This window comes from Silurus aristotelis, assembly GCF_946808225.1.
Source record: "Silurus aristotelis genome assembly, chromosome: 24".
In the NCBI taxonomy this organism is placed as follows: domain Eukaryota; kingdom Metazoa; phylum Chordata; class Actinopteri; order Siluriformes; family Siluridae; genus Silurus; species Silurus aristotelis.
Genome location: NC_139597.1, coordinates 10,855,450 through 10,876,411, shown reverse-complemented (window position 1 = coordinate 10,876,411; position 20,962 = coordinate 10,855,450). Strand labels below are relative to the sequence as shown.

The window sequence follows — 20,962 nt, the reverse complement described above, 5'->3', positions numbered from 1 at the left end:
TCTTTGTCACAATTGGCTAGTTGCGCCATAAACCGATAATGAACAGTAACCACAACCAATCAAAAACCTGTTTCATTGTAACTGAACTATTAGCCAATCAGCGTGAAGGGGCGGTGCCCATCAGCTGCAGGTGGGAAAAAAAACACAGACGACTGGGAAACACCCGATTTCCTGTAACACAGGGCAACGGGGAGACTTTTAAAGGGGACAAGACGAGTCTCTTCCAAGTGCAGATCAAATCATAATAAATATCGCTAGGGCTAAATATTTGTGGACACCTGACCATATGTGTTTTACATTCCATATGTAGTCCTGCTAAATTATTCTGCAATGGCTTTCCATAACATTTTTAGAACATGTATATCATGCCATTCAGAAACAAAACAAAATCAAACACTGATGTTCCGCAAGGAGATCTGGGGTGTAGTCATCATTCCACTTCATCCCAGTGGAATTCACTGGGCTTGGGGTTATGCTTTTGTGCAGGACACTTGAGATCTTCCACAGCAACCTAACCAGTTGAATCTATTCAGCTGACAAAACTCAGGCAGAGATGATCAAACTGGTAGAACACTTTAACCAGCTATTACATTATTTTCCATCGTCCTTAGTACACAAATTAATTAATCAATGAAGCTTGCAAATATTAATAGAAACTGTTGTGAAATATGTCACATCCTAACATGGCTAAAGTAACCAATCCACCTTGTTTTGAATGAATGCAGTGTGGGTTTTGTCTCAGATCTTAAAAAGCACACAAGTGTTTTTAGCCTGTGGCTGCCTCCTGGTGGGTAACCAGACAAATCCTAACTACTGATAACTTCGTCCATGTAAGAATTATAAGAAGAATGTAAACAATAATAAACGAGTTGTGTTGCTACTGCGCATGTCTGGTCCTAAAGCATTTCCGGGTGATGCCATTTTTTAAAGCACAGAGCTTTCAAAACAAAATGACTTACACATACTTTTCAAGTTTAGCTAAAACAAAACAGTTAAGATATTTATAAAAGCTAAAAAAAAAAAAGGGTAAATCAATAATTGATTACATTGATAACTAAATTCCATTAAATTGTAGGGAGTGAATTTTTGGTTATAAATGATGTACTACAACTTTAAATAAGATCTGGAGATAATACCGCGAGAACAGAGATTTTTAATATCACCAGAAAGAACAGTCTGTGTGGGAGTTGTGAGAGTGTAGATAGAGAGAGAGATATGAGATACGGTGTTAATCCGCTGTGGCTACTGTATGAGTTTCACCTCCTGATATTTAATAAACCAAGTGTACATCTTCTGAGCTCTTTGGTGATAAACCGATCTCTGAACTCGCATGCTGAGTAATAACAGTAAAGCAAGCATATTACATATAACACGCGTGTTAATAAATTAATTGTGTTCCATCATAACTTAATGTATACATAAATATTACGTACGAAATTTTTGTGGTTAGATTAGATAAAGTGTGTAGCTATGTTGCAGTGGAACAGTGTGTAAGAGAGGGTTTGAAGGCTCCATCTGAACTTGGTGTATGGTCACGAATAAACGAGAAGCTGCATGCAATTTAGTGCTGGCTAATTTGTCTTTTTATCTAATTCATATTCATTTCTGATTCATGTGTTGTTGGTTTTAGATAAAAGTCAATATCCTGGAGTTGCTAGTCGGTATCCAGCCTTCACTATAATCCAAGTGTGACATTGTGTTTTGTTTTTCAGCAATTTAAATGCTCTAATTTCTGACAGCAAGTTAGTACTTGGTCTGAGAGAGAGCATGAACAGCATGGTCTTTGTTTTAATTTTGACATTTATAATCGCAAGAATAAACAATTTGCCGCAATGACACCATGTATAATCCGACTCCCACAATGTTTTAAATGACTATGTTAACCGGAAACATCCGTGGACCAAAGAACTGGTCTATGGAGGCCACTGTACTCTTGGGCATCTTCAGTAAAGTTGTATTCTTCCGAAGTCTGTGCCTAGACACAGTCGTTTTTCTGAACTCTGCAGCCAGTTCTTATGGTCTCATGGCTTGTTTTGGCTCTGATGCATTTTCAATTCAAAGTTCATTTGCATTCAGTCTAAATACAATCAAATGAACGTTTCACAGATGGAGTGTAGAAACATCTCAAAGGGGATCCAGAGTAATAGAATACACTTGAGCAAAAAATAAATGCCATCGAAAAATGTTTTGATACTTATGTCAATGTGATGTTCCAATTTTGTCTTTTAAATAAACAATGTCAAACATGAGTTTGAATTAGATTTGTCAGTATGCAGCATGGCTGCATATGCTTCCATCCAGATGTCTTTTTCAGGGAAGGCTTTACATATTTCAGCAAGACAATGCTAAACATCATACTGCATCTATTACAACAGTATGCCTTAATAGTTGAAGAGTCTGGGTGCTAAACTTGCCTGTCTGCTGTACAGACTTTTATCAAATTGAATACATTTGCTGCATCATGAAATAAAAAAATACAGAAGAAGAAGAAGAAGAAGAAGAAGAAATGAAAAATACGACATAGAAGACCAAGGACTGTTGAACAGGTTGAATCTTGTATCAGGCACGAATGCGACATCAATCTGGTCACAAAACTCCAGTATCTTATCTAATTAGTTACCAGATGTAAACAAACTGTTGGTAAATTTTTTTTTTAATAAAGGTGATGTTACACAGCGGTAAACAAGTCCCTATCCCAACTTTTTTGAGAGCACCCATCAAATTCACAATTATCATATATTTTTATTCAAATGGTAAATTTGCTCAGTTTAAACATTTGATATGTTTTCTATTTTCAAGGTGATAATGGGTTTATTAGATTATTAAGTTATAGATTTCTGTTTTTATTTACATTTTACTCAGTTTCCCAACTTTCTTTGAACTGAAGCTATAATATTTTATGAAGGAAACTCAAACATCAAGTAAATCCCAACAAAGGTATAATTTAGTGGAATTTTAACAAACAACCCCAGCACCAGGGGCCAGTGCCTTATCCATCAGGCCATGGGACTTTAGCTGTACAAACTGTAATGCAACTCAGAACTGCTCACTCGTAGTAACTTTCATATTACAATGACTTACATCACAGCGGGGGAACAATGGTACAGACTACCTCGGGCTGGCAGGTGAAGGTTTTGACTTAAAAAAGGGATTGCATTTTCGAAATATGCATTAGCACAAGGCTTAGGAATCCATTATGTTTAAACAATAATATATAAAAAAATCTAAAGAATATAAAATAAAGAGGAAACTCCCCCACAAAGCACCCAAATATTTAAAAACAGTTCGGAAAAGGGAACGGAAAGGAAAGGAAAAGGGATGGTGGAATAAAACACCTTGCTGGGAAATGTTATTGTTGTATCAAATTATACTATTATTTCATGCAATAGTTTTCAAAACAATCATTATTATTAAATGTGTCTAAAACTAAAATGTAATCTAGTCACTCTCAAATTGCGAAAAGAGAAATAACAAAGTTTGAGATCTCAAATAATTGAAAAAAGATTCACTTTAGCCAGCATTACACTGCCAAATCATTGAAAAAGTTCTGATAACACCATGTCCTGTCATATATTATTTTAGACTTAGCTAGTTTCTCAGGATATTTCTGCTTTACTGCACAAGGGATAGGGCTCTCAATGTTCTTGCTATATAGAGAGGCGAGATTGAGATGGTATTGACATGTACAGGGGAGGGACATGGGGTATATCGGTAGGAGAATGCTGAGGATGGAGCCGCCAGGAAGGAGAAAAAGAGGAAGACCAAGGAGGAGGTTTATGGATGTGGTGAAGGAAGACATGCAGGCAGTTGGTGTGAAAGAGGCAGATGTAGAGGACAGGGGGGTATGGAGATGGATGATCTGCTGTAGCGACCCCTAATGGGAGAAGCCAAAATAAGTTCTCTTTATGCATTCTACCAGAAACGTTCATTAGGACACATTTTGATATGATATAAAATAATAATATGTAAATAATAAAGAGTAAAGTATATGATGAGACACTTGTGACTTTTTGTGATATTTTTAAGCATGCATCTACTTTACTGTGAAACTCCCCAGAGTTTCAAACACTGTACCTTGAAGGGGCAAATGTGGTGTTTTATATATATATATATATATATATATATATATATATATATATATATATATATATATATATATATATATATATATATATATATATATATATACACACAGTGAGGAAAATAAGTATTTGAACACCCTGCTATTTTGCAAGTTCTCCCACTTAGAAATCATGGAGGGGTCTGAAATTGTCATCGTAGGTGCATGTCCACTGTGAGAGACATAATCTAAAAAAAGAAAATCCAGAAATCACAATGAATGATTTTTAAACTATTTATTTGTATGATACAGCTGCAAATAAGTATTTGAACACCTGTCTATCAGCTAGAATTCTGACCCTCAAAGACCTGTTAGTCTGCCTTTAAAATGTCCACCTTCACTACATTTATTATCCTAAATTAGATGCACCTGTTTGAGGTCGTTAGCTGCATAAAGACACCTGTCCACCCCATACAATCAGTAAGAATCCAACTACTAACATGGCCAAGACCAAAGAGCTGTCCAAAGACACTAGAGACAAAATTTTCTACCTCCACAAGGCTGGAAAGGGCTACGGGGAACTTGCCAAGCAGCTTGGTGAAAAAAGGTCCACTGTTGGAGCAATCATTAGAAAATGGAAGAAGCTAAACAATCTCCCTTGGACTGGGACTCAATGCAAGATCTCACCTCGTGGGGTCTTAATGATCCTAAGGAAGGTGAGAAATCAGCCCAGAACTACACGGGAGGAGCTAGTCAATGACCTGAAAAGAGCTGGGACCACCGTTTCCAAGGTTACTGTTGGTAATACACAAAGACGTCATGGTTTGAAATCATGCATGGCACGGAAGGTTCCCCTGCTTAAACCAGCACATGTCCAGGCATGTCTTAAGTTTGCCAATGACCATTTGGATGATCCAGAGGAGTCATGGGAGAAAGTCATGTGGTCAGATGAGACCAAAATATAACTTTTGTGTCATAATTCCACTAAACGTGTTTGGAGGAAGAAGAATGATGAGTACCATCCCAAGAACACCATCCCTACTGTGAAGCATGGGGGTGGTAGCATCATGCTTTGGGGGTGTTTTTCTGCACATGGGACAGGGCGACTGCACTGTATTAAGGAGAGGATGACCGGGGCCATGTATTGCGAGATTTTGGGGAACAACCTCCTTCCCTCTGTTAGAGCATTGAAGATGGGTCGAGGCTGGGTCTTCCAACATGACAATGACCTGAAGCACACAGCCAGGATAACCAAGGAGTGGCTCTGTAAGAAGCATATCAAGGTTCTGGTGTGGCCTAGACAGTCTCCAGACCTAAACCCAATAGAGAATCTTTGGAGGGAGCTCAAACTCTGTGTTTCTCAGTGACAGGCCAGAAACCTGACTGATCTAGAGAAGATCTGTGTGGAGGAGTGGGCAAAAATCCCTCCTGCAGTGTGCAAACCTGGTGAAAAACTACAGGAAACGTTTTACCGCTGTAATTGCAAACAAAGGCTACTGTACCAAATATTAACATTGACTTTCTCAGGTGTTCAAATACTTATTTGCAGCTGTATCATACAAATAAATAGTTTAAAAATCATACATTGTGATTTCTGGATTTTTTTTTTAGATTATGTCTCTCACAGTGGACATGCACCTACGATGACAATTTCAGACCCCTCCATGATTTCTAAGTGGGAGAACTTGCAAAATAGCAGGGTGTTCAAATACTTATTTTCCTCACTGTATATAATATATACAGTACAGACCAAAAGTTTATATATATTATATATACAGTACAGACCAAAAGTTTGGACACACCTGCTCATTCAAAGAGTTTTCTTTATTTTCATGACTATGAAAATTGTAGAGTCACACTGAAGGCATCAAAACTATGAATGAACACATGTGGAATTATATACATAACAAAAAAGTGAACTGAAAATATGTCATATTGTAGGTTCTTCAAAGTAGGCATCAAAAGGTGGCTACTTTGAAGAACCTACAATATGACATATTTTCAGTTGTTTCACACTTTTTTGTTATGTATATAATTCCACATGTGTTAATTCATAGTTTTGATGCCTTCAGTGTGACTCTACAATTTTCATAGTCATGAAAATAAAGAAAACTCTTTGAATGAGGTGTGTCCAAACTTTTGGTCTGTACTGTATATATATATATATATATATATATATATATATATATATATATATATATATATATATATATATATATATATATATATATATAAAATGTACTTAATGTGTGTGTGTGTGTGTGTGTGACTTCTAGTGATTATTTCCCTTAAAACTCCATAGAGTTTTTAACATTAAACCCTGAAGGTTTAATAGAAAATTGTTCAGATAAATTATTCAGATTTTTGAAATAAATAACGAAGGTTTCAAAAACACATTATAAGGTTATATTATAAGGTTGGCATTAATCTGTCGTGCCTTTGGACCAGGAGGAGTTTAGACACCGCAATATATATATATATTTTTTTTTATAAGCTTAAGTTTAGATTTGGAGTCTGCTGTTTGTAAAAAATTATTAACTAAATAGAAACTGAGGTTTACAAAGAATCACAGAAAGGTAAGTAAACCCTGTGTAAAGCCTGATTGCTCAATGCTAATTGTTGGAATTGGTAGCTTGCTAGCTGGTCAGCTAGCTAACTCACGTCGTTAGTTCGTTTAAAAAGAAAATATAACATGAAAAATACAAATGTACAATGTACAAAAAAATACAAATGTACTATATGGTAATTTTAACAGTATCCCTCGACATAATAATTCTACTGTTTTATACTATTTTCTGAGTAAAGCCTGTTGAGCTGGTGATTAAAACAAGGACGAAGCTAACAAGCTACTTCCTGACAAAACCTTTTTGTTTCAGTTTGATGTCGGAATTTTTTTTTTTTTAATATTATTATAACTATCGCTGAATAATGTAATGTCTGAAGTTTGAAAAGCGTTTAATGCGTTTTAATTCGTTTATTGCACAATTCATCGTGTTTTTTAACCGATACTATTAGTGAGTCGAACGCGAGTGAGTCGATTCTTTAAGCTGCCTGTTTTTGGCTGACAGCTGAGAGTCGACTCACACGCGTACAAAAGCAATTCTGCGCATGGAGAGTCTGGTTATAAACATGTGGGAGTGTGAAAGGTGAGATGTGAGTTTGAAGGATCTTTACCATGTTTAACCATGTTTAACATTCATACATTCATTAATTCATTCATGCATTCATATTTCACATTCCATTCATTTAGGTGTTTTTGATCAATGGCTTTGCATTGAACTAACTCACTGCAGACTTTCTCAAACACCATTAAAGCCATTGAAGCAGTCAAAACAGAACTTACTGCTCCCAGATAAACTACTGTCCAAAACACAGTGGCCCTTGACATCCTCCTTGCGAAGGATGGTGGAGTGTGTCATCTGGCTGGTGATCACTGATGATCCTTATAACCCACCAAATAACGTTGGTGTTGGTGACATTTCTCTGGCCCTCTGTGAAAAGTGTAAGATATCTGAACACGGACGAACAGGGAGAGCAGACATGGGGTTGTCTTTGGCGATGGTTTAGTTGGTTAGCACCATGCATAGTTACAGTTGTTCCTGTTACTTCGATCCTGGTACTTTTGCTTTTGTGGGCCCTGGATTGCCACACACTGCTCTAGATGCCCTGCAACATCTCCATGCAATTTCCCACCTGCACATTAATAATCCTGCATATTATCCTGATCCCCTGAAACTTGATGATTCCCTGATTAATTCTTCTTGCAGAATCTTATTCATTCGGAATGAAAGGGGTAATTTTGTGTGCATCTAGTTTGTGTGACTCTTTATTACCTTTCCTTGCGTATTGTCATGCTGCAACTGTCATATCTTTATGATAATTAGCTCGTATATGTACCAAGAACATGTATTTGATCTGATATGCAACTTCATGGTGTCAAAGTCCTCACGAAGTTCTGTATATACACAGTAATCTTTGGCTATCTTTCATACACATCTTGATGTCTGTGTGATTAGTATCCTTAGGCCTGCAGTGGAGAGACTGACCCAGAACATGTCGCTGGCTAAGAGATGAACCCAACACAAACATCATTTTTAGAATATAAATTTGGAAATAAGTTGAAAGGGAATGAACAGAAGCAGCCCTTCAGTCGAATGATCTGACTTACTGAACAGACTTGCACTTCGGTCCCCAAATCAGCACATTTATTTAATTACTCAAAATTATTTGTAGAAATCAATATATTATAAAGACAATCTATAAAATGTTGACATAAAGTAGAGTTTTTAACTCTCCCATTGTGTTTATGCAAAGCAGACAAAGAGCAGGTATGTCCCGTTTGGGGGAAGAGAAGCAGAGGGATAACGGTGGAGGACAGCAGGCGACAAGGACAACACTTTACACTGGACATCGAGCCACACTTGTGGGTCTTTTTGAGGCACTGGAAAACATGGTGTGTCCATCCGGTCAATCCAGTTATACCTGCGAGGGTTCTTCTAATCAAAGAAGTAGTGCCAAGGTGAGAAAAACAGTGAGAGTATTTGAAATAAGACTAAATATATTTTTTACATCCTTTAAAGAACCCTCACTTGTTACAGCACGACAGAAAATCCTGATTAGACAGTAAAAACAGTACATTTACAGGAATAAACCAGTAGGGTGTGCTGTTGTGCATGTTATTTCTGCTGCACCATAATAATTATATAATAACCAAATTAATAAATAACCATATCTAATTACATTTAACATTTGGGTAGTCCCTGTTCTAGCTTTATTATTATAACCGAAAAAACAGTTGTTATCTCACTCATCTATGTCTTGAAATTAATGAAACAAAAATATACAGCCCGAGAGTGCTGGTTATGGATTTGACATCGGAATCTCCTTTTATAAATATCAAATAAGCATTTCTATATCATTTACTCTATATTGCTAGATCCAATTTAGCGCATCAGTCTCTGTGAGTTAGCTGTAACTATCAAAATTATTATTTTTTTTTATATTGCTAATGCAAATCTACATGATTTTATAAGCAGTACATATGAAAAAATCAGACACAAAATCAAAATCATGTGCAATGATTGGTCAGCTGAATGCTTGTAACTGATTTCATTCTCAAGTTTAAATTGTATGAATATACACTGATCAGGCATAACATTATGACCACCTGCCTAATATTGTGTTGGTCCCCCTTTTGCTGCCAAAACAGTCCTGAACTTTCAAGCATTAACAGCATTAAGTCTTTCAGCAATTTGAGCTACAGGAGCTCTTCTGTTGGATCGGACCACACGGGCCAGCCTTCGCTCTTTATTTACATCAGTGAGCCTCGGCTGCCCATGACTCTGTGGCTGGTTTAGCACTGTTTCTTTCTTGGAGCACTTTTGATAGATACTGACCACTGCAGATCAGGAACAGCCCACAAGAGCTGCAGTTTTGGAGATGCTCTGACCCAGTCACAATCTGGCCCTCATCAAACTCAAATCCTTACACTTGGCCATTTTTCCTGCTTGGTAAACATCAACTTTGAGGACAAAATGTCAATGTTATAATGTTTTGCCGTTTGGAGATGATAATGATGATGATGATGATTTACAGTGGAAGATTCTAGATCATGCCATGGGATTTCTTCTGGAGAAGGAAGCTTACCTCAGCAAACTCCTTGCACTGAAAGGTCAAAGACGTGCACACACATTTTTCTTTATCTTTACAAGCACATCGTTTTTTGTTTTACCATTAACGAGTAGATCTTACATGTTATGTATCATTTATCCTTTTAGAAGTTTATCTGTATGATGATGGAGGACCAAAGAGTTTGGAAGACGTACGAGACGAGTATAGGAGCCTCTATTCAAAAGACTTGTAAGAATGCACATCGTTCATATTAAGTACCACAAGATGGCAGCAAACCCTCACAGTAACAATGGCAGTGAATAGTCTTAAATCTGTACTAATATTCTTTGCCAATTATATGCTAGAAGACATTTTGTGATTTTCATCATGCATTTGACTGTAAGTTTTTGTCCTTTGAGTTTGTCTCGTTCGCTAAATAATTAAGGTTTCGTCATGCCCATTTTTCAGTGGTTATTTACTCGAATACATCATTAACGTTTGAGCAGTTTGCACATTAGCAGACACAGCCGTAGAGCTCGAGTGCCTGATGTAGATGAAGGTGATGAGAACAGTGATGTGGACTCAACTGATGAAGAAACGGACACGCTATTTCTGTCCCAGTCATCTGAGTCATCCATCCCCAACATCCAGGAGTTTGAGGGGTGAGTTAGATTAGTTAGATGGAAAGCTCAAGATTCAGGATTGTTTGTCAGGTGGACAGTTGATTGCATTGTGAGGTAGAAAGTAAAACTTAACATGTTGCATCTGTTTTTTTTTTTTATTATTATGTAAATTGTACTATACGAGGTGGTATCAAAAAGTAGCTCTATTTACATGAAAGTACAGTGGAACCTCGGTTTGCGAATGCAATTCGTTCCAGATAAGTATACTCAAACAAAATCATACGTATAACAAAGCGAATTTCCCCATAATAAATAATAAAATATTCGGATAATGCGTTCCAGGGCCCAGAAAATATTCAGATAAAATGAAAATATTACAATATACAGTAATACAGTGTGTTAATACATTTATAAGTAAATTTTGTTGTATTACTGTATATTGTAATAATAATAAAATAAAATTAATAGAAAAAAAACCTATGTTGTGCTGGTGTGAGGGAGACGAGGCAGATAAGGGGATAAGGGTTACTGCTAGGAAGGAGGGGAATTCCCTTCCATTATGATGTCAGAATGGCTTTCACAATCTTTACGTTTTTATGAATCACTTTCAGTTTTTGACTCCCTTGAATCTATTTACTTTTCAACTTTTGCTAAAAACCGGTCTAATGAAACCTCTTGACTGTTGTCGCTGATTTAGGAAGCATGTTCAAAGAACCAACATACCAGCGCAATGTTCGTATAATAAAGTATAACGAGACAAATACGTATAACGAGACAAAATTTCACGAAGATTTTCGTTCGTGTAACAAAATATACATACACCAGGGCATTTCGTAAACCGAGGTTCCACATCTACATGTACACACTATCACCTTCATTAGTCCCCTTGCACATCAATACGTCGCTCCCAGTGTTCCTGACACTTCTGGAATGCGACCTTTCAGCCACATCTTCATCTTCAGGAAGAGGGTGAATTCCGCAGGAGTCAAATCTGCCGAGTAGGGTGGGTGCGGAAGTGAGATCATGTTGTTTTCCGGCGAGAAAATCACGTGAGGAGTTGCTCAGTGACCGAGTCTGTTCTTTGTTCTAACTTGCTGTCTACGATGTAATTGCACACGTGGTCACGCACGTGGTCAGATTAGCACCAGTTACACAGCTCCCGATGAACACAGGACAATGTCTTTTGGCACACTTACTTGTGAAGGTCGGTGCTTCCTGTGATTGTGTGTGCAGCTTTGTGCTGCCACCTGTTGGTGTGTTATAAAAGTAGATTAAAAACTTTTTCATACCAGCTCGTACTATACTTTATACTGTACATAGTTATGACGAGTGCATGTACTTAAAAGATTTGGCAAATATTTATCTGAAAATTGTGATTTTATGCACCACTTTCTTTTTAAGCATGCTTACTTTAAAGCTTGCTTTACAAATAAATTTGGTTCGAATTTACAAATTGCACTCTAATGTCACAGAAAGATCAACAACACATTATCTAGATGCAACTGCTATTTATTGCTATAAACTAATCTAAACAATTGTTATTGAGCGCATATAATTTATTATGCACAATTGAAATGCAATTCAATAAAATCATAACCTAATCAACCTAACCATAACAACTATCTCTATAGCATCTCAGTGCTTTTTTTTTTTTTTTTTTTTACAAGCTTTTCAGAAATCCCACCCATCCAGCTATCATTTTATATTTATTAATAATATCCCTTATTTTGTATAAAAAAGGTATACAATTACTGCTAACTAGAAATCATTAGTATTTTTATGAGTCCTAATTAACAAGTAATTAGTTACAAGTAATCTTCATTTAAACATTTGGAGTGATTGTAAGCTGATTTATTATGATTCTGAGCGAGCAAGTGCTCTGCCTATTTTGTACATTTATAAGATAATCTACATTTGGGGTAAAAGCATCCCTGTCAGATTTTAAGTAATTGTTCGATTAAAATTGGAAGTGATTTCTCACTTATTCTGATTATGTGCATCATCCACATGAGCCTCTGTCTGATATAACATTTACTTACAGCAATTAAACATGAGTCTTATCATTATCTTTCACTCCACTGATCACTGGAGAAATAAATAATTGATTTAATCGCTTCAGTCCTATTGGATAAATTCCATATCTTTTAATTGGGCTGTTTAAACATTTCGATAGTGTCGTTTCTTGAGAGTGTGTAAGTGCCTTTCTTTGTGTTGACGGCGATACGATGGCGCATGTACATTTCCCACAATCGGAAAGCTGATATCTGGCTATAAACTAAATTGATGAGGCTGATGTCCATTTCGATACGTCACAGCTATCCAGCAAAGAGTGACATTTAATTCAAAACTGGTTTATTTTATCAGATGTAGAGACTTTTAAAGACCGCAACACAAAATGAGTGCATTTTTTGAAGCTTAATACCCCAAAAGAAATAAATCACACCTTTTGAGCTGAGAGAAACACTCTTTTGTGCAGATATCTCTTCTTCTACAGCGAGACTCTCGAGCTTCTCTTGCGCAGTGGAGTGCTTGCTCCAGATCAGACAGGTCTTTCTGTAGTGTCCGAGGCCATCTCAGGCCTGTGGAGCTCTCTTCCTCAAGAGCGAAGGGCAGAAGCACAGCAACATGCTCTAGACCAGAGCTCTGTCTCATTGGAAGGCCAATCTGAGACCACTGACTCACATCTCTTCAGCTTAAATCCATCTTATGCTGTTCAGGAGGTAAGGAGTGATGCAGCAAATTTGGGTTTGTTTTGAAAAGCCATTTTCACTGCCTTTACGTTTTCAATTTTTCTCCCTCAGATACAAATGGCTATTGATGGCCCTCTGTTTCTCAGCCAACAGTTCTTTCTTTGAAACCCCTGAGCTGAGACATCCTCCAGCACCATTAATTTTGTTAATGTGTCAATAACAGGGTCTGCTAGCTACCTAAACAGGATCTTTCCTTCAAGGCCTCTTCCAATATGAAAGTTGTTTTTCACTGTCTAGAGCACATCAGGCATAAGAGAAGAACAGGAAGTGTTGTGAAAGCATGTGTGATTTACAGCCAGCCTTGTGACTGCAGTCATCATTTCATCTCCGAAAGGGTTCTGCGTAGGAGTATCACTATTCTCACGCACAGGGCTGCAGAATTGCGTCTTCAACACTCTGATAATGGCACAGTGGTCCACTTCGGAAAACACTTTTGATTTATGATAGCCTGACATCCTAAATACATGCGTTTCAGATTTCTCTTTTCACAAGCAGCGCCTCAGTAACGGAACCGTCGATGGAATATTCACAGACTGAAAGAAATAAGATGAGAAAAAAAGAAATCCTAACTCAATACCGTGAGCATTGTGAGTGTCTCTTCAAGCTTTATAAGAGCTCCAGGATTTGATATTTCTCTCCTTTGTGCTTATGTTATTATTTGCAGGATCTACTTCAGGATGCCTATGATGTGGTGCAGAGGGATATAGATGCCGCTTCAGTAAACAGGTAAAGCACATTTACACGAGTTCTACACTTTTCTAGCTAAACAAGAGTTTCGATTTACAATAAATATAATCTAAATTCTTGTAAAGACAAAAGGAGTCTTTACTTAATTATTATAGTGTTAATGACATTAATAATTATAATTATTATTATATTGTTGTATTATTATATATATATATATATTGTTATTAACACTTCTTTTTATTTTTTATTTTATTTCCATAACTTTACATTTGTTGAAAGTTTCCTGGATTTTCAAGGACACAATTTCAGGTACCCTGTTACTATAAAATTATATTTAATTCTAATATTTTAAATGCTTTAACTTATTAAAATTAAATATAATTTTATAGTAACAGGGTACCTGAAATTGTGTCCTTGAAAATCCAGGAAACTTTCAACAAATGTAAAGTTATGGAAATAAAATAAAAAATAAAAAGAATTGTTAATAACCATTCACAGAGGTATTCAGTTTTTTTTTAAGCATCAACAGAGGAGATGCCTGTAATAGCAAACATGTTTTTGATTGGTTGCTGAAGTTAACTGATTTGCACACTAACAGAGCTAAGAAACGCAAATTTAAAAGCAACCGGCTTTAAAAATAATCAATACTCAGATTGGTTAAAAGCAGTACCAGGAAATGGTCTGGAATCCTACAGTAGCATTAGTTAGAAATGATTTAAACTCGGCTTTATGGGCGTTAAGGCCTGGAAACTCGTGTCCAAGGGGAAAGTGAGTGCTGAGCTTGATGTGTAAGATCATCACCAAAATCCTATCACTTCCTATGACTCCCAGGTAGTCGAGTGAACTTGCAGCGTTACTACCGAACCTGTTAACATACAAGCAATAACGTCCAGCCAGCAAGTATTCAAAGGTGGTGAATCTGCAGCTCTGTGTTAACACCGAAAGCTGACGTTATCTGCGTATTACAGACTTCACTCATACATTTCTAATAACAACTTTGACTCCGTTTTTAACGCAATGTTTTACTTAGGAATACTTTATTGATCCCCTCAGGGAAATTGTTGTGTTGCAGTTGCTCACAAAATTAAAGATTAAAATGAAACAAAATAAAATATAATAAAATAATAAATATAAAATATAAGAAAAAGTAAATAAATGCAATAATATAATATTCAGTTTTATATTAAGTGAAATGAAATATGTAGCAGCAGATGACAGAAAAGTCAGATTACAATGAGTTATGCAAGTTATTGCAATGTAACAATTACTATTATTATTATTATTATTACAACACTGAAATTATTGCACATAATTGGCCAAACTATTAACATTATATTAGTGTGCAATTGACAATCTAAAATGATAACTATATTTATATAGTGTATGGATATATTGTGGATCAGCTGGATGGGAAGGAGTTATATAGTTTGATAGCCAATGGCAAAAATGATCTCGTGTGGTGCTCTGTGGCTTGTGGTTGTATGTGTCTGTCATGATAGAACGTTCAGTGGAGGACTAACTATATGCTTATATCACAGAAACCAAAAGGTGAAAGACGGTGAAATCAGTTTTTTAAATCCTAAATGTTTCATATCTATTTTCACTCACACTAACTGTGTGTTTCCTACTGATGCTTCCATTTTACATTCCTTAGCCCACCTAAGGAGAGCCACATAAATTGCAGTGTTGTTCTCACTCCCAAACGATGAACGAACACACTCTGAATCTTAAATGGCACGTAGCCAAAAGGGTAAAATGTCTCAACACACTTAAATAAGGCCAGGAGAAGAAGAACGTGAACAGTGAAATGTGGATTCTTTTGTGTTGCCGGCGATTATGTAAATGTTATGAACATTTGAAATAGTATTTGAACAGTGAAATTTGTTCTAGCAGCCCTAATGGAAATGCATTAAGCCTAGTGTTTTTTAATAATGAATGAAAGCGAAAAGAGTCTTAAAAGGCTGCAGACGCGGAAGCCGATATAGTCCGATCATTGTCCTTTTATTTCAACAACCGTACAACACAAAAACACTCATAAGCCGTTAAAAATAACAAACAAAGACATCCGCTCGATACGCGTTGTCCGCTATGAGTTTAAATGTCCCAAGCATAATCCATAAAGCCTTCGGCAATGAGTAATCCAAGTCGGAAGTGGAATTCGCATATACAGCCGGCGGTCGAGCAGCCACGCGATTGTCCAGCTTGACAATATAACGACCGACAGCCTGTGACTCAAGAACGCGAGTTTATGTAGTCTGATCTTTCATGAGCCACAGCTGTCGGTAATCTTGGGAAGCAGCGTGACTGCTATCGAGGGGGGCGTGGCAGGGTGGATCTCTGACAGCTACAGACGGGGGCGTGGCAGGGTGAATCCCTGACAGCTACAGAGGGGGGGCGTGGCAGGGTGAATCCCTGACAATACCGGGAAATGTGGCGTATAGGGGGGGAAGAAATCTGAATGCATCTTATAATAATCGCATCATGACACACCGAATTAAAATGAAGCAAAAAGCCTAAAGATTCTTAGCCATAACCAGAGTATGGATAATTATTGCGCAAGCCTCATCACAGGTATTCAGCATATTACATATACATATACATATACATAATACATATTCAGCAGCACACGGGTAATGTGGCATGCTATATGCAGTAGAAACTATTTTTTTTGGAAATTGTAACCAAAAATATAGTCACACGTGCGCTGAACTAGTTGATGCTTTTAAAGCTTAGTTTATCACATTGCTGTGATGATAACAAGAAGCGTTTTTTTAACAAGCAGGAAAGCAATGGCAAGGTATTGAATATAGTATTTAGGGCCAGGCGTATTTAGGGCAAAAGCAGAGATAATACTTATTGAGGGAGGCACTTATAGTGTTGTCTAGTTTCAAAGAGAATATATTGCAAGAGAAGCAGCTCCAGAGAGGACAGAGAGAGAGCGAGAGAGAGCGAGAGAGAGAGAGAGAGAGAGAGAGAGAGAGAGAGAGAGAGAGAGAGAAGATGACAGAGGCAGGTAGATGAGTGGATTGGCAGAGGGAGAATAGTCTCCTCACGTAGCACTCTAATCCAGGATGTCTGCTGCCTCTCGATTGAAGCAATCAATCACAGTCAGGGGGGGCACTCCCTGTAGAACGCGCTTCGGATACACACACATACACGGGATTAACTTGAAACACGAAGAAATAGACTTTAGCATACAAACGTAGCCGATGAAAGTGGATATGAACATGTAGCAATATATTTGAGTTAAAGCAATCATTCATTTTAACGGCATTCATTTCATTAACGCGCGATTAATGCAGCGCGCCTTTCTGTCTGATCATTATTCATTCAAATAGGAATATATATGAGGCAAAATGACGCAATGATCGACGCGACACATTTATTCACGACCTCCTTTCTTTACTCCATCGCTAAATATTTGTTTTACTGATGCGTCAAGTTTCGAATCAAGCACCAAAACCCGTCACGATGCACACATCCGGCGATTAAAACCGTCCGTGTGGAAACATGGCAAAAGTTCCGTTTGGTGTCCTGATGATTTACGTCATTTAAAACACCATTATTACTTTAAAACATTTACAAGAATATTTTGTCTTCATGCTCTATGTTGAGTTTGGTTTCACTAATAAACATATATTTGCATAAAGCATTGTCTATGCGCATGTTGATTAAGAGTATTAAAAACTTAAAAAGTATTCATTTAAGGTACATTCTAAACTGATAGAAGTGTGTGATGTGTGATTAAGTTGTGTTATCATGTCAATAAAAAAAAAATATATATATATATATATATATATATATATATATATATATATATATATATATATATATATATATATTTTGAGAGAGAGAGAGAGAGAGAGAGAGAGAGAGTGTGTGTGAGAGAGAAAACGAGAGTCATAAATGTAATGTTTTCTAATCATATTTTAATAATTGATTTTTCATGTGAATGAGCAGCGACACATACCATAAAATGTAATACGATGCTGTAACATTAGCTGTATATCGTATATGCCATTTCTTGTGTTGCACTTAGATTGCAAACAATAGTTCGAATTTTTCATTTTCGTTGTCAATCTTACAGGCCTTCAGTACTGCAGAGCTGTGACTACGAGAAGCTGAGGCAAATCTACAAGGATATCTCAGCCTTCATCCAGAACCACATGGCTGAAGAGCAGGAGCTTCCGCAGGTACGAAGGAATGAAGTAATTAAACTCCATTCCGATTCTGGTTTTACAGAGCTGATCGGCTTGTTAGCAAAATGGGTTTGGGCAGTTTATGAACTCAAATTCAGATTCAACTCTGAATTATTTAAACCTGGTCAGCTAAATGCAATCAGACTCCATAAAGATGTTTCCTTGCTAGTTTTTCTTACAATCGAGAGGCAAGAATTTGAGTATTTCTGTGCCTTAGAGAAGTTACTGTTGCAGAATTGCAGAACACGAGGAAGAAAAAGTTACTCAGCCACTGCTAAGTTTGTTTAATAAATTTTTTTTTACAGGGTTAAACATAACCAAGCATTTATACAAAAGATGCTGATTTAAGTATACAACTAAATCATTCTATTCCCAAAGAAATCCTTCCTCAACTTCAAACATAGTCACTCAGGTGTTTCTAAACACCAGCTACAATTCTTTTATATAGCTACTAAAGCAACGCATGATCATAAGAAGGGACGCTTTGGCTGGCGTTTTCTTTATTTATTTGGTTACACTGCTGCTTTATTTTGGATTAGAATATGTAGGAGTTAATGATGGAATCTCAGCTCAGCCTCTGTAATGTTTCTTTTGGGCTACTCATACAGACAGCTAGTATTAGATCTATTTATATAACTGAGCACTACTGATGCAAAGGAGCAGCTATAAATCCTCAGCAGGCATAACAATATTTGATCATGACATGTTCAGCAAAGGGGAAATACATATACATTTTCAGTGGACTGATGAACTAATTAAAATGGAAGCAATTTAAATTATTAAGGCGAGAGAGCCTTTATGGTAATATATTTATAAGTACATTTTATATATAATATATATATATATATATATATATATATATATATATATATATATATATATATATATATATATATATATATATATATATATATATACACACACAGTACAGACCAAAAGTTTGGACACACCTTCTCATTCAAAGAGTTTTCTTTATTTTCATGACTATGAAAATTGTAGAGTCACACTGAAGGCATCAAGGGCTATTTGACCAAGAAGGAGAGTGATGGGGTGCTGCGCCAGATGACCTGGCCTCCACAGTCACCGGACCTGAACCCAATCGAGACGGTTTAGGGGTGAGCTGGACCGCAGAGTGAAGGCAAAAGGGCCAACAAGTGCCAAGCATCTCTCGGGGAACTCCTTCAAGACTGTTGGAAGACCATTTCAGGTGACTACCTCTTGAAGCTCATCAAGAGAATGCCAAGAGTGTGCAAAGCAGTAATCAAAGCAAAAGGTGGCTACTTTGAAGAACCTACAATGTGACATATTTTCAGTTGTTTCACACTTTTTTGTTATGTATATAATTCCACGTGTTAATTCATAGTTTTGATGCCTTCAGTGTGAATCTACAATTTTCATAGTCATGAAAATAAAGAAAACTCTTTGAATGAGAAGGTGTGTCCAAACTTTTGGTCTGTACTGTATAATATATATGACATGGAGACCCTGGAGCTAAAAGGTCTAAGGGCCAAACAGTGGCAGCTTGACACTGCTGGGATTTGAGCTCAATCAATTGACTCTATACAGTTTATTGTTAACTACAGTGCTGTTAAATTCTCACTCTGATTGTTGAGATGTCAATAAACAGCAGATCAGCTGCAGAGCAAATCACAGGCTATGTTAATGCACTCATTCTCCCCAATAGTTCATTCAGGCGGATTTGTATGGCAGGCGTTTTGCATAAGGATGCTAACTAACTGCTTAGAAACCTGTTATTGAGAAGTATTTTTTTTTTTTTTTACAACAAATATTGCAATATTCATAATTATACTTTTTTTCTGTTGCTTAATTTTCATATTTGGAACATTTAACTTAAAAAGCCATTACCCTTGTCAGCAATTTGGAACACTTCTGTACGTTTTCCATCATGGGAGTCATTAGGACAGAGACATTTTCCTGTTTTTTTAGTAACACCACCAGCTTTTTGTTTTATTAAAATGAAGAAATTAGGAAAATAAAGAAAAATGAGTAAGAATTAAGCCTCGGTATCGCCAGGCTGCCACTCTTGGGCCCTTGAGCAAGGCCCTTAACCCTCTATGCTCCGGGGGTCCCTTATGAGGGAAATATCAAGGTCCATGAAGGGCCTTCCCGTGGGCTCACCACCTGCAGGAGGGACCGTAAGGGACGGTGCTGTGAGGATTGGGCAGCAGTCGAAGGTGGGGGACTGCTTAGACTCCTGCCCCCGCGACCCGAATTACGGATAAGCGGGAGAAAATTAATGAATGAATTACACACACAAAAAAAAACAAGACGGTATGAATGGATAAAGAAAATCATTGTATTCATTAATAACTTAAAGCCAAAAAAAAAAAAAAAAAAAGATAAAAAAGGAAATGCTGGAATAAACTACCTGACCTTCTGCACATTGATCTGATGCTCGACATGTTTCAGGATTTGTCCCAAGCAGATGAGTATGAAGAGCTTCTCCTGAGGTGTTCTGAAAGCTTTGATGAGGATTTCTAGCCAGTTCCTCCAGCGTGAACTGCAAGCGCTTTTCCATTTCATTCGACCCTGAATTCTGTTATTGTTTGAGGTCTTGCATGGTCACGAAGTTCACAAATTATTTGTATTGTGTTGTTTTTTTTTTTTTTGGTCATGTGTTTAACAATGACATTTCTGTTCGCCACAAGAGTTCCAATCTTCTCTTATTATTTATGTTACTGTAAAGGTAAGATGAGGCAAATTGTGTTTGCCGTTCTAGTAGTCACCTGTACTTAGATTTCTCTGCATGCTCTCTCATTAGTCTGCATCTGCACCGCTGTGAATGTAAACGTTAAATTCAGCATGGCTGCTAGATTAGATATTGGCAGTCTGCCTGTGACTGTAACCTCACCTCTGCTATTTACACACTTTTCTGTAAATGAACATCACACGGAAGGTGTTGCATTGACTGTGTGTAGTGTGCACGTCTCTAAATAACAATTACACAATAAAAAGTTACCAGGTTCGGTGTGCTACAATGTGATTTAATTCAAAATAATGTCTTACGCTGAA

The 20,962-nt window shown here is 36.9% G+C and overlaps 1 protein-coding gene across 2 annotated transcripts; it reads left to right on the top strand.

Moving 5' to 3' along the window:
• Nucleotides 1-6,440: 6,440 nt before the first annotated feature.
• Nucleotides 6,441-20,919, top strand: LOC310719164 (stimulated by retinoic acid gene 8 protein-like). 2 transcript variants are annotated; one of them, XM_083528618.1, is made up of 9 exons: nucleotides 6,441-6,636; nucleotides 8,375-8,579; nucleotides 9,656-9,731; nucleotides 9,838-9,919; nucleotides 10,177-10,332; nucleotides 12,770-13,013; nucleotides 13,708-13,769; nucleotides 17,818-17,923; nucleotides 20,360-20,919. In XM_083528618.1, exons 2-9 carry the CDS (start codon nucleotides 8,391-8,393, stop codon nucleotides 20,429-20,431), a joined length of 987 nt encoding a protein of 328 aa, XP_083384744.1. In that variant the 5' UTR covers nucleotides 6,441-6,636; nucleotides 8,375-8,390; the 3' UTR covers nucleotides 20,432-20,919. The 2 variants fall into 2 exon arrangements, with proteins under 2 accessions (XP_083384744.1, XP_083384743.1); XM_083528617.1 differs by lacking the exon at nucleotides 20,360-20,919 and adding an exon at nucleotides 18,929-19,385.
• Nucleotides 20,920-20,962: the final 43 nt, after the last annotated feature.

Coding starts and splice junctions, on each gene's coding strand:
- LOC310719164 (XM_083528617.1), top strand. CDS start 8,391: ATGTCCCGTTTGGGGGAAGAGAAGCAGAGGGATAACGGTGGAGGACAG. Junction 9,920..10,176: donor AGCCTCTATTCAAAAGACTT/GTAAGAATGCAC, acceptor ACGTTTGAGCAG/TTTGCACATTAGCAGACACA. Junction 17,924..18,928: donor AAGAGCAGGAGCTTCCGCAG/GTACGAAGGAAT, acceptor TGAAAATTGTAG/AGTCACACTGAAGGCATCAA.